Below are 14,439 nucleotides of genomic sequence, written 5' to 3' on the forward strand. Positions count from 1 at the left end.
CTTCCAAGTAGCCGGAACTACAGGTGCGTGCTACCACGCCCAGCTAATTTTTGATTTATTATAGAGATGAGGTCTCACCAAGTTGTCCAAACTGGTCTTGAACCCGTGGGCTCAGGCAATCCAGTTGCTTCGACCTCCCAAAGTGCTGGATTACAGGCTGAGCCACTGAGCCCAGCCTCCTAATTTTTCTTTAATTACTCACCTGGCCCAGTAATAAACCTAGAATACATGTAGCATAATAATAGATTTATGATGGAGTCATAGGTAAAACATTTATAAGTCAATATTATTAATGTCTATTTTGTCTTTAGTTTTAAAACTACAGTCTTTTCTGTTTCAACATACCTTGTCATGTAAAAAGAAGAGTAGTTTCTTTAAAAATTATTATAAATATTGCTAGGTGCAGTGGCTCATGCCTATAATCCCGGCACTTGGGGAGGTAGAGGTGAGAAGATTGCCTGAGTCCTAGAGTTTGAGACTAGTCTGGGCAACTTGGCAAGACTTCATCTCTACAATAAACCAAAAAAGTATCCAGGCATAGTGGTGTGCGCCTATAGTTCCAGCTACTTGGAAGGCTGAAACAGAAGGATCACCTGAGCCGAGCAGGTAGAGGATGCGGTAGCTGCTGTGAGCGTGCCACTACACTCCAACCTGGGTGACAGAGTGAGACTCTAGCTCAAAAAAAAAAAAAGAAATATTTTTATAAGTTTTTTCAGAGTCATTCCTTGAGTATTTCTAGAATTTGGGCTATTAGAGACTTTCTTCTCTGTGAAATGCATTTGTCCAACACCCACTAAAAAAAAAATGCTGTATATTTGAATCCTGGCTGAAGTCATCTGCCAGTCGTAACTTCTGTTGGTTCTACTGCTTGCTGGCTTTAGGATTCGAGGCATATCTCTTTTCTTCCCTGAGCTTCAGGCTTCTTATGTTAAAAGAGAAATAATAATATGAGCCTCCTTGAACTTTGAGGATTAAATGAGAAAATGTACATGGAAGTATTTTGTAAATTTTAAAACACTCAATATTTGTCTTTAATAGGTCAACACTTTAGGATATTAGGTCATTTTTAGATTACTTCTTTGACTCTTTGTTTTAATTTTTCTTCCGTGGACTGAAGAGAGAAGGAACAGGGGCACAGACTTAACAATATGACAGGCCACACAAATCCTGAGACCAAATAACCCCTCTTGAAGGCAGTGACAATTTGGGAAATAAAACGTTTGGCTTATGATCATGTTATCATAAGTAAAATCTCCTGATTTGTCAAGGATTGATGACCAGAAGATGAACTTTAACTGTGATGTGTGTTTCTGTATGTGTTTATGAATATATATATATATATATGTGCACACACACATATATATTTATATGTACACAAACATATATATTTGTAATTAAAATCAGGCCTTTCAGCTTTTGAGTGACTGTTAACCTGAGGCTAAAATTCCTTGTTAGTTTTTCTTCACTTACTAAATAAGCATCTCTGTAAAAAGCCTAATCTACTGTGCTAAGATAATTTTTGTGTAGATCTATTTCCACAAATCTTCATGAGGTCATATTATAGGTGGCTAGAGAATTAAAAAATTGAGAAAATTGAATATGCCAAGCCACTGGTACCCATTAGACGATTGAAGTTAAAAATAGTTGTGTTCATGTATCAGCAGATGGATTCATATCCAGATGACTTGATTCAGAATTCAGCCACGTATGACAGCTTGCTAAATGAAGTTTAACCAACATACATTTACTTAAGTTTCATAATTGCATAAAACCTTCTAGAGCATAAAACTAAAATTTAGTGATCAAATAAAATATTTTGAATATTTGTGTATAAAGGATAATAATTTAGAATGTATATTCTGTATTTTAATAATGGGAAAAGGCTTAATATACTTATGCTGTTCATATTTTATGTGCTACTATTCATGATATAGGTCAGGGGGATATATTATATTTGTATTTATGTCCTTTAATTATAAATTAGCATTGTGGAAGAAATATCATCAAAATAAAACACCTATTATGTAATTAGAAAACTGTATTTCCTTTGGGCATTCCGCCTTTAGTTGTCCTAAAAATATACTCGGATTTACATCAGCACTTGACTCTGACAGATACTGGTAAATAGGACCATTGGATTTTTATTTCTTCCAGAGAAAAACAAATTATAGATCTGTGAGGTCAGAACAGAATGCCTTGGCAGCAAATTAAATCACTTTATCAACGTAGTGGTTTTAGTATAACCATGTAATGGAAATATTCCTAAAAGATAAAAGAGCTGTACTGACCATCTCATTTGTCATTTATCTTATAGCAAAATTCCTTTTTGTATGGGGTAAGTGTGGGAGGTAGGAGGGTGGACATAATGTTTGTTAGGTTTTTTAAAATGTCGTAATTGTGGATGGCATTCCTCCTTTCGAGAGGTGAAAACCAGTTAGCCTCTCCTCCATGTAGATAATACTGTCTCCTGTTATTATAGATCCTATCAGGCACGTGACCCAGATATATTTTCCTCAGTGCTGTGAAGCTGGTTGTCTCCCACAGTTTCCCTGCTTGTCTTGTTTCTATGGTAACTCTGCGCTCACTGTCCTTGCAGAGAAACCCTAAAGCAGGCAGCAGCTCAGAAGTCCCAGCAGCTTTCAGCATTGCAAGAAGAGAACGTTAAACTTGCTGAGGAACTGGAGAGAAGCAGAGACGAAGTCACAAGTCACCAAAAGGTCAGTGTCCTTTGGTGGGGATTTTTAGCTCTGCTGTGTTGCTGTCTGCTGCTGTTTGCAATGTGCTTGGAGTCTTCTCAGAGTTCTCTTCAGTGTAGTTGGGTGATTCCAAGTGGAATTTCAAGTTATCTGTGTTATATGTCTCCTTGTTTTCAAGTGTGCTGCTGTAGAATTTAGGATGAGAGAGAATTGACAAGTCCTTTAAAAAAGCTACCCCAAACTGGAACTTATAAGCAAGTAGAAAAAATATCTTTATTAGGTGATCTTAGAGCAATATATTTAAATGGAAAGAGATAGTATCTTCTCCCTGCTACTACTTGGATTCCAAAATTATTTTGCTCTTGAGATTTTTATCTCTTTCATCAAAATTGGTTTTAAGAAAACAGGTTCCAAGAATATGAATTTGGTGTGAGGACTGGCAGCTGATTTTAAATTGAGCTCTGCTTTTCTTTAAATTAAAAACATGCTTAAACATTTCCTAATGTAACTTTGTATATAATGTGTGCTTGTGAACATTGATAAATATAGAGTGTATGTTACAACTGGAATGAACTATGAGCAAACCACAGACTATTTGCTTCTGTATTTACATTACAGAGTTTTCTGACAGAAGTTGATAAAACATGGGAACAAAACTGATTTAAAGAACACTATATTCTGTTTTTTATTCTTCTTTAACAGTTGAATCAAAGTGCTGAATTGTTAGTCACATCTGACCTCAGAGCAGCAGCTTAGAATTAACATTTTTCAGAGACTTTTGCTGTGTAGTCAGTAATTCTTGCTTTGCACTCCAAGGAAAAAACATTTCCTCCCTATACATTGCAAACATTAATTCTCACTTGGGACGGAATTGCTTGCGGTAGTTGTCTTGAGTACCCATTCACAAAAGAACTTTTTGGAGAGTTGATTTTAGACATTAAAATCTTCATTATAAATTTCTAGTTTTCTTATTTCATAAAACAAATGCCACATCTTTCTAGAGTCCAAGATGCTGCTGCTGCTGCTGATGATAGCAGCTAATGTTTATTGGCTCTTACTGTGTGACAGACACAAATAAATGATAGTTATCCCCTCACTTAATCCCTACCACAATTCTAAGAGATGGCACTGTTATTATTCCCATTTGTAAAAGAGGAAACAGAAGCACAAAGATGATAGTAATTTGCTCAGCATCATTCAGCTAGTAGTGTCAAGATATTTGTCATCTTCTGATTTGGGTCTGGAAAAGAATCAAAGTGTGTTGACTTAATTAGGGTCACTGTGCTCTCCTTGTCAGTCTGTGAGAAATTGGAGGTCACGAAGAATAGAAACCCTTTGACCACAAAAGGCTCTTTTTTTTCGTGGCACAGGTTAGAGCATCTAAAACATTTGGCATCTCCAACATCAGAGTGTCCACAAGGACTTGGAAAAGAAGGATTTTTGACTAAGTGCTGAGTCTGTTCCCTTTTCATTTTAACTCATTTCATTGAACATCTCTGGGACAGAAACAGATTCCATAAACTGGATGAGCACATAGAGATCATCCTCTCATCATAAGATGACCTTAGCTAGACTGATGATTACAATTACAATTACAATTATGTTGTGACCTTAGCTAGACTGATGATTACAATTCTTGTCTCTGTCACTCAGAACCAGAAGGCATGCAGGAGATGTCATGCTTCCTTGGGCAGAGCTTCCCGGGCTCTTCTCCATCCTAGCAGCTCTGTTCTGTTTTGCACTAGAGATTTTAGTTAGCTTCTTACTAAAGAAGTTTTGTGATTAAAAATATGAAAATCGGTCACTTTGTAGGGTGTTAGAAAATAATGCCTCCAAGAATAGCTAAGAAAATGACTTCCTTTTAAAGAATGGGATGAATTCTTATGCCATTCATAGTTTTCTATGTTTAACTTAGAAGACAGAACCAAGTGGGTGTGAACTAAAACGTGATAGGCTTTGATGATGGAGATTGTTAAAAATGATATTGATTACCAAGAAAGATTACAGATCATTTTCCCCATTTTATATATATATATTTCAAAAGAGGGGAAAGAACCACCCATTTAAAATAACTTAGAAGCAACCTTAGTATAATGAATACTGATGAATTCATCCAGTTCTGTTACTTTTATTGTGTAATCGGCGAATTCTGTAAAATTATGAATTCTCAGTTACTTTCTAGAGTTAAGTCCAGCTATTGATCAACTGTGTTAGAATTACAAAATACAATGTTTGGCAGAAGTGCTATTTTTTTTCAAAGAACTTCAATTATAATACTCCAGAAACCTTTAATGTTTCATTCTAAAATTGAGAAAGTAGAGACTAGCTTGACATGAGATAAACAAATACTGACAAGGACCTGATTTCTTTCCTGTTTCCTTTACTTAGTAGCACTGTAATTCACGGAACATTTACTGAGGTAATTGCTTTACCACTGTTTCATGGAATCATCACAAAACCTACCTTTGAGATAGTAAGATTATTTTGTAGATGAGGAAGCAGAGGCTCAAAAGTAAAGTGACTTACCAAGGATACAGTTAGGCAGTGGAAGAACTGAGATTTGAAATTGTGTCTAACTCTGAAGTCTGTTTTTCCTGCTACTATCCTATACTGAAAATAAAACTTATTTCTAGTTATTATTGTTGTTAAGATTTTTTTTTTAAATGTCTGAGCTAGAAATGAAATAGGTGGAGTCAAACAGTGCTATAAAAATGCACTCTAAGCTGGGCTCGGTGGCTCAGCCTGTGATCCTGCGCCTTTGGGAGGCTGAGGTGAGTGGATTACCTGAGCTCGCAGGTTCGAGACCTGCCTGGGCAGCGAGACCTCATCTCTACAATAAATCAAAAAATCAGCCAGGCATGGTAGCGCATGCCTGTAATTCCGGCTACTTGGAAGGCTGAGGCGGAAGGATCACTGGAGCCCAGCAGGTCAAGGCTGCGGTGGCCAGGAGCGGCCACTGCACTCCAGTCTGGGCGACAGAGTGAGACTCCAACTCAAAAAAAAAAAAAAAAAAAAAATGCACTCTGAATTCTACTGGTATATTTTTTCTGCTTCAAATGATTATCTTGCTTAGAAAACTCAACGCATCCCAGAATCTGTTCTTCATCTTAAGAATTACACTGGGGCCATTGCTTTGCTTTGTTAAACTCTGGTCTGGCCATGTGGCTCTCCTCTCTATTCTCTTTCTCTCTCTTTCTAATTTACTTTCTAAATAAATTATATTTTCCAATTAAAAAAAATTTCACTGGGATTATTGGCAAAGGATTTTTACTTCCTTAGAGAAACTCCCTTCGTGAGGAGGACTGTTTCATTTCCTGTTTGTCATTTTTATCTTAACTAAATAGATCTTTTGTCAGGGTTTCTTTTTTGTTTTTTTGAGTCTGAGTCTCACTTTATCACCCAGGCTGGAGCATGATGTCATGCTCACAGCCACCGCAACCTTGACCTGCTGGGCTCAGGTGATCCTTCCACCTCAGCCTCCCAAGTAGCTGGAATTACAGGCATGTGCCACTATGCCCGGCTAATTTTTTGATTTATTGTAAAGACAAGGTCTCACCAAGGTGCCTAGCCTAGTCTCAAATCCCTGGACTCAAACAGTCCTCTTGCCTCTGCCTCCCAAAGTGCTGGGATTACAGGCGTGAGCCACAGTAGCAGCTTTTCAGGGTTTCTTAACCAAGTTCCCAAGAGGCTTAGAAGCAAGGTTATCTATTGAAATAATCTAATGGTGGTTTTTGTAAGAACATTCTCTCTTTTTAGCATCTTAAAATGGTGATTTAGGAAATTCTGAAACAGAACTAATAATGAGCAAAGATTTGCTCAAATGTGGATAATGATAGTAGTTACTTTACTTTATTAGAAATAGCAACTGTTTGTTTATTTATTTATTTATTTATTTGAGTTGGAGTCTCACTGTCTTGCCTAGGCTGAAGTACTGGTACAATCACTGCTCACCACAGCCTCAACCTCCTGGGCTCAGGCAATCCTTCTGCCTCAGCCTTCCAAGTAGATGAGACTATAAGTACGTGCTACCACGCTCGGCTAATTTTTTAATTTTGGTAGAAAGGAGGTCTTACTATGTTGCCTAGAATTGTCTCAAATGCCTAGACTCAAGTATTTCTTCTGCTTCAGCCTCTCAAAGTGCTGGAATTGCAGGCATGAGTTGCCATGCATGGCCTAATTAACAAAAGAATATATTAGACTGAACTATATGAAACTGCTATTGTTCTGCAATTTGATATGGGTCAGTCTGGTGGCGGATATAACATCTTTTCTTGATGACCCCAACATTATGAAGATTGTTATTACAATTACTGTTGACTGTTCTCACATTGTTTCCTGCCTGATGCCCTCCCTGACTCTTTTCTTGCTGCTTCAGGATGGTTGTGTGTGTATGCACACGTGCATGTGTGAGTGACAAAATACATATAAGATTTACTGTTGTAGCCGTTTTACAGTGTATAATAAGTGGCATTTAATCATACATTCACAATGTTGTGCAACCACCACCTCTGTCTAGTTCAAAACATTTTTATTTCCACAAAAAGAAACGCTTATCCATTAAGCAGCCGCTCCTTACTTCCCTCCTCCGATCCTTGGCAATCATCAGTCTACTTTGTATCTCTACAAGTTTGCCTATTCTGGACGTTTTGTATAAGCAGAACCACACACCATGTGACTTCTTGTGACCGGCTTCTTTCACTTAGCATAATGTTTTCAAGGCTCCTCCGTGGTATAGGATTTTGCAGTACTCTATTCCTTTGAATGGCTGAGCAGTATTCCGTTGAATGGATGTACCACTTTTGTCTACCCATTTGCTTCGGGTGTTTTATGCCTCCCTTTTCCATTCAGATGGTCACCAGTTCCCCTGATGTCTGCAGCCCTGCCTACAGCTGCTACCTGTGATTCCACTTTGATCTTTTGTGGAATGGGAAATCTTTCTCACTTCCTCAGCAGCAGTTCTAAATCTTGCCACACTGTTCACGCTTACAACCCTATCTTCTCCTTTTCTTTGCTTTTAAAAAAGAGTCATATATTTTCTGCCTCTATTTTCACCTCCCCTTCTTCCCCTTGCTGTCTGCCTTTTGCCACCACCAAAGCACTCCTGAAATGACTCTTGCTGAAGTTGTCACTTACCTGCCCAGCAGACTCAAAGCCAAGCGGCTTCCCTCTGTGAGCGGTCGTTACTACCACCACCCGGTGTCCCCAGTCTTCCTTTCCTCCTTCCACCCAGTTTGCTTGTATTTCTCCTGCATCTCCTGCCACTCCTGGTTTCTTGCCATTCATGTGTCTGCTTTCACATCTTTTCTTCTCCCTGCCCCACTTGGTGAACATTGCCTCATTGGAGGAGGCCCATCTTAAATGTCCTCATCTCTCATCTCAAGCAAAGTGAACTGCTGCCTTCTGGCATTCATGTTGCGGGCTCTATAAGTCCCTTGACACTGAGATGCTAGACTGTGGTTGGTAGGCTTGTGCTTCTGCTTCTCTCCACACAGACTGCAAGAAGGTAGGAATCACAGAGCTTGACATGAATTCTGAATGAATGAACACAAGAGTGTTGGATGAGGATCTCATTTTTTAATTTTTTGAGTTGGAGTCTCACTCTGTTGCCCAGGCTAGAGTGCAATGGCATGCTCACAGCCACTGCAGCCTCGATCTGCTGGGCTCAGGCGATCCTTCTGCCTCAGCCTTCCAAGTAGCTAGAACCACAGGTGTGTGCCACCACGCCCAGCTAATATTTTTATTTATTGTAGAGATGAGGTCTCGCCAAGTTACCCAGGCTGGTGCCGAAACCCTGAGCTCAGGCAGTCCTCTCACCTTGGCCTTCCAAAGTGCTGGAATTATAGGTGTGAGCCACGGCGACCAGCTTGAGGATCTCATCTTTAGTGAGGGACCCAGGTCCTGTTTTTCAGGACTTTGTGACAGTTCTTTCTACTTTTTTAAAATTTGAGTTGCAGTCTTACTCTGTCACCCAGGCTGGAGTGCAGTGGCATGCTCATGGGTACCTCAGCCTCAATCTGCTGGCCTCATAGACAGTCCTTCTGCCTCAGCCTTCCAAGTAGCTTGGACTACAGGTGAATGCCACCACATCCAGCTAATTTTTTTAATTTATTGTAAAGACAAGGTTGCACCAAGGTGCCCAGGCAGGTCTCGAACCCTTGGGGTCAGGCAGTCCTCTCACCTCCAACTCCCAAAATGCTGAGATTACAGGCATGAGCTACTGCACCTGGCTTCTTTCTACTTTTTATGAATCTAGTTACTTCCAGTTTCATAGCTTTATTGCAGAGTTGTGGTTGCCTAACAACTGATCACCAAATTAGTGGGGCATTTGACCTTATATGGATGGTAGAAGTATACCATGCAAATCCAGGCAGGGTCACATAGTTTAAAATTAATGGAAACCATATAGAGCATTATTTTATTCCATTTGATTTATCTACTTACTTTATTTTTTTACACTAATTTTGTTGCCCAGGCTGGAGTGCTTTGGCGTGACCATAGGTCACTATAACCTTAAACTCCTAGGCTCAAGCAATCCTTTTGCTTCAGCCTCCCAAGCAGCCACCACACTCAGCTAATTTTTAAAATTTTGTAGCCAGGCTCAGTGGCTCAGCCTGTAATCCCGCGCTTTGGGAGGCTGAGGTGAGTGGATTGCCTGAGCCCGCGGGTTTGAGACCCGCCTGGATAACTTGGCGAGACCTCATCTCTACAATAAATCAAAAAAAATTAGCTGGGCGTGGTAGCGCGCGCCTGTAGTTCCAGCTACTTGGAAGGCAGAGGTAGAAGGTCACCAGAGTCCAGCAGGTCGAGGCTGTGGTGGCTGGGAGCGGCCACTGCACTCCAGTCTGGGCGACAGAGTAAGACTCCAAATCAAAAAAAAAAACAAAAACTTTTTGTAGAGTTGATGTCTCACTATGTTGCCCAGGCTGATCTTGAGCTCCTGTCCTCCAGTGATCCTCCCTCCTCAGCCTCCCAAAGTGCTAGGATTACAGGTGTGAGTCACCACACCTGGTCCCTATTTTTATTTCATAGGGAATTCTAAAAATAATAATGTTAGTTCTTCTATAGAAAGTCACCTTAGGTAGTCACTTTTGATATGTCTGATTTACCCTCTCCAAACTTCACATGTATTTCATCTTATAAAGATAGTGAATACACTGAGCTGTCACTATGGGAACAGTGCTCATTTTTCTCCAGGCTATTTTCAAAATGAGGTTACAGTTCATGTGTAGAAACTGGACAGGAATTCAATGATTCAATAACTATATTTCATGAGCAGTGTTTCCTGACAGAGGTTACAGCAGATGCATTATACAAAAAGTTGGGCTTAGCATCTAAACTGATCCATGAATAATTGCCTATCTTTTAAATAATCCTAGATTCCCAAGCATGCATGTTTAGAAAGGGAAAGCTGTCTTTAACTGTTATGTATTATTTTGAAAAAAATGATGCTTGTCAACCATCACAATTGTTTCTTTTAGATTAGAAAACATAGTTTATTTATAAAGTAAATTAGAAAGAAAGAGGAGATTCACCTCCCCAAGGTAGGGGAGAGGGCCAAAGCCATGAAACATGGTGTGGCCATGTGCTCAAAGAGCACATGGCCACAACATTACTTAGCCAGTCAGTGACCCCGATGGCCATGGCAGTGGCCAACCATCATAATTTTTATCTGGGCTCAAAGGACTTCTGGGTTACTGGGGCTGATTGAAACTAGATCACAGAATCACTCTCTTCAGTGCCTAATGACATGATCACAGTTTTTCTGTATTAAAAAAACTGCAGCAGAAGCTAGCAAAGCCAGTCAACTTTGTGCTGTAAACTTGAAAATTGGCAACCAAGAAAGGAAACAAAATTGTTGCTTGACTCTGGTGCTGGGTCCCCAGCGTAAGTGACAAGGAAGGTGAACAGCAAAATCCTGAGAATTTTATTCTAAGTCTTTCCATCCCTCTGCCCAGTCCAGTTTGGGAAAAATTGAACTGAATAGGTGAATATCTGGCCTGGGGAAAAAGTCAAGGGAAAATTTCTGAGGCTAGAGGACCTTTTCTACATTCCAGGATTTTACTAGAGGGGGGAAATGGCCACTTGTCTTTTTCCATAGCTGGTCTAGTCAATAAACAGTGGCTAACAGGCATGCGGCACTGCGAGGGTTTTTTTCAAATGATAGTAAGTCCATGGGTAGGCAATCCAGGTTAGGCACAGTCTCTCAAGAATGTCCTCATGGGCCCGGGCTCGGTGGCTTAGCCTGTAATCCCAGCACTTTGGGAGACCTAGGCGAGTGGATTGCCTGAGCCCATGGGTTCAAGACCAGCCCAGGCAACTTGGTGAGACCTCATCTCTACAATAAATAAAAAATGAGCTGGGTGTGTAGCACGCACCTATAGCTCCAGCTACTTGGATGGCTGAGGCGGAAGGATTGTCGGAGCTCTGCAGGTCGACGATGGGATGGCCGTGAGCATGCCATGGCACTCCAGCCTGGGTGATAGAGTGATACTCCAACTCAAAAAAAAAGAATGTCCTCGTGGAACCCGGTTCTCCTTAGTGTGTAGTTTCTGTCTACAATTACCAAATGACTTTTGTACCTCAAGCCCTGCAAAACTTTCCAGGGTGAGGTCGGGAAAGGCAAAGGGCTTCTTCTCACATGGAGGAGAGAGTTCAGAGCTCTAGAAGAGTGTCCCATAGCCACCTCCAAACACAAGAGGCTGGGTTCCAGTCTCCAGGAAGGGAAGGCAGAAGAGGAGGTGAGAGCAGATGCTGAAAGAGCCTTCCTCAATTCATGCCCCAAAGTTGACGCCTGAGGATATTCTCCTGTGAGATCAGGAAGGATTACCTGTTAGGTGGTGTGAATGAGATACAGAACACTAAAGAAAACTCTCAGGAAAGAGATCTCTGACCAATTCTATGGATAAGCCTAATTATTTCCACTTGGCCCCTCCCAGGGCCCTCTGGCTACAGAAACGTATGGACCGCAGTGTTTAATTTGGCACCTGCAGCTTGGTGATGAAGATGACTCACTCATACTATATGGGAGCAAATGGAAGGTCTAGGTAGAGCCATCCATGCTCAGATGAACAGTTGCATATATATTGAACCCCCAGGAGGGACAAAATCAAGTAAAAGAACACAGGGATACAAAGAAAGGAGGAATTCAGGCCATGTGAAAATGGTACTTTGTGTTCCATGAAACTTACTTAAATAAGACTGTTCACCAAAGGTGAGATGATAATGCAGTAAATTTAACAGGGAGAGTAAAGAGTTAAGGAAGTAAGTTAAAGACCAAACCACACCATATCAGGACTATACGACACAAACCAGAATTAGAATGGAACCTTACAAATATTTCTAGAAATATAAGTGAAAGGCTCAAGCTAGTCATGATAAATATATAAATAAAGAGGAAAACAGTCAAATATATGAAAGCAGTTAGAGGAAAGATAACTATAGAGGTCAAAGATAATTTAAATGAGGATAATTAGCCTCCCTGAAGGAAAGACTCAACAAATGCAATAGAAGGAACTACCGGGAGGTGTGATAAGGAAATCCCCCCCAAGTGAAAGAAGAACTGAATCTGCAAACTGAAAGGACATCATTGTATGGAAACCCAGCAAAGGGAACCCACTGGGGAAAACTGATCCAAAATAATTGATACCAAAAAAAAAAAAAAACTCTGGTTATTTATTGAAATTCAAGAATATGGAAATCTTAGTGTCCAGGCAGAAAAAGCAAATTCCTTATGCAAATGTAAAAACCAACCTACTACAGCCACATTCAATAGCGGAAAACTGGTACACTGTCTCGAAAGTTCTGAGGGACATGAAATAGAATCAGGAGCATCATATCCAGGCAGTTAATATTCAGGTAAGAAAACAGGCAGATAATTCAGTCATGAAAGAACTTAGAAGCTGTAGTATCTGTGATTCCTTCTGGAAGGTAGCTACTTAATAATGAATCAAGCCAAGCAAGACATGGATCAAAATAAAGGCCTTATCTAAAGGGAAACTGACAAAAGGACTGGTGGTGCGCATTAAATCCAAGTAAATAGACAGTATAAGCAAACAGCTGTGAGAATTGTGGGATGCAGAATGTGCTTTTCACGTCTTATTTGGAAATTATTTCAAATTTTGTGAAAAGTTATAAGAATAGAGCAAAGAATGCTCATGTATTCTAAGGGCTTGTTAGGTAACCATAGTGCAGTCATCAAATCCAGGAAATGTAACCTCACTACAGCACTGTTACTTAATATGCAGGCCATATTCCTATGTATGCAGTTGTTCCAGTAATGTCTTTTACAACACTGTTTTTTTTTTTTTTTTTTTGGATCCAGTACAAAGTCATGCATTCTATTCACCGGGTTGTTGTGTCTTGTTAGTCTTCTTTAATCTGGAAAAGGTCCTCTGCCTTTGTCTTTCATGACATTGACATTTTGTATGAGAACAGTCTGGTTAGTAATGCTGTATAAAGTCTCTCATTTTAAGTTTGCTGTTTCATCCTGATGGTATTCAGGTTATGCATTTTTAGCAGGAAGACTATATACATGATACCCTTTCCTGCCAGGAGGCATATGATGTTTCCTTGCCCCATTATTGGTGATGTTAATTTTGATCATTTGGTGATTGTAAGTTCAAAGACATTTGCAAGATAAAAAGAAAGAATAAGGGAAAAAATAGAAAAAAATACACAGAATATGACTAACAAAATTTGAGGTGGTAGGGCTGAAAAAAAGAAGTGTATAAATTTCTTAGTCTTTTATATAAAGGTTTGATATTACCTAAAATTTAAAGTTAATTTTAAGAAGATGACATTAACCTCATATTTAAAAAAATGTATTTTGGCTGGGCAGAGTGGCTCGCACCTATAATCCTAGCACTTTCGGAGGTCAAAGCATATAATCCTAGCACTTTCGGAGGTCCTAGGCTTGCTTGAGCCTAGGAGTTTGAGTCCTGCTTAGGAAACATAACGAGACCTTGTCTCTACAAAAAAATCAGAAAGTTAGCCAGGCATGATGGTACGTGCTTATAGTCCCAGTTACTCGGGAGGATTGCCCGAGTCCAGAAGGTTGAGGCTACAGTGAACCATGATCATGCCACTGCACTCCAACCTGGCCTACAGAGTGAGACCCCGCCCCACCCCCCAAAAGTCACCATTTGGTAGTCATCATGACAATCATTTATTCAGGCAATAATCATCACTCCATGCTAAAATAAGTGGGTGAAAGCCTGTTGAAGTGTGATACTTCAACTCAAATAATTAAATAAATAAAATTTTATAAAAACAAATGTATAGTATAAACATATTGGCTTGCTTAGAATCATATATATCTTGTGGTAAAGAATTTTTTTGTTCTCAACCAATTTATTTTGTTTACTTCAATTTTTCTTTCTCTGCTAATGTGTCCTTCTATCTGTCCTTCTCGCTGTATATATACATAGAGATGTCTGGCATGTAATTCAGCTAATGTTAATTATGGTTGTTTCTAAGTGGTAGAATTGGGAACTTTTTTCTTTTTTCTATCTTTTTCTATATTGCTGAACTTTTTAAAAAGTATGTATCATTTTAACAAAAATAATATTTTTTATTGTTTATTAAAAAAATTTTTAATATATATTTTTTATTTTAAAGTTGTGGGGTACAGTTAAGGGTTAGGTATACAAATATTCATTGTGCAGGTACCTTGTTGATGAGTGTGCCCCCTTTCCCCAGACAGATATTGATTACCGTTAATCCCACCTCCTTCCCCTCCCTGTCC

General features: G+C 39.5%; 1 protein-coding gene across 1 annotated transcript in view; it reads left to right on the forward strand.

Moving 5' to 3' along the window:
• The window catches only part of CLIP1 (CAP-Gly domain containing linker protein 1), a 133,155-nt gene that overhangs the window by 92,614 nt on the left and 26,102 nt on the right, over positions 1-14,439 (forward strand). The window contains exon 20 of the mRNA XM_021713208.1: positions 2,597-2,717. Within this exon, the coding sequence (XP_021568883.1) occupies positions 2,597-2,717 (121 nt within the window). The remainder of the gene's footprint in view (positions 1-2,596; positions 2,718-14,439) is intronic.

Source organism: Carlito syrichta, unplaced genomic scaffold, assembly GCF_000164805.1.
Source record: "Carlito syrichta isolate Samal-C Ts95f unplaced genomic scaffold, Tarsius_syrichta-2.0.1 Scaffold304341, whole genome shotgun sequence".
Taxonomy (NCBI): Eukaryota; Metazoa; Chordata; class Mammalia; order Primates; family Tarsiidae; genus Carlito; species Carlito syrichta.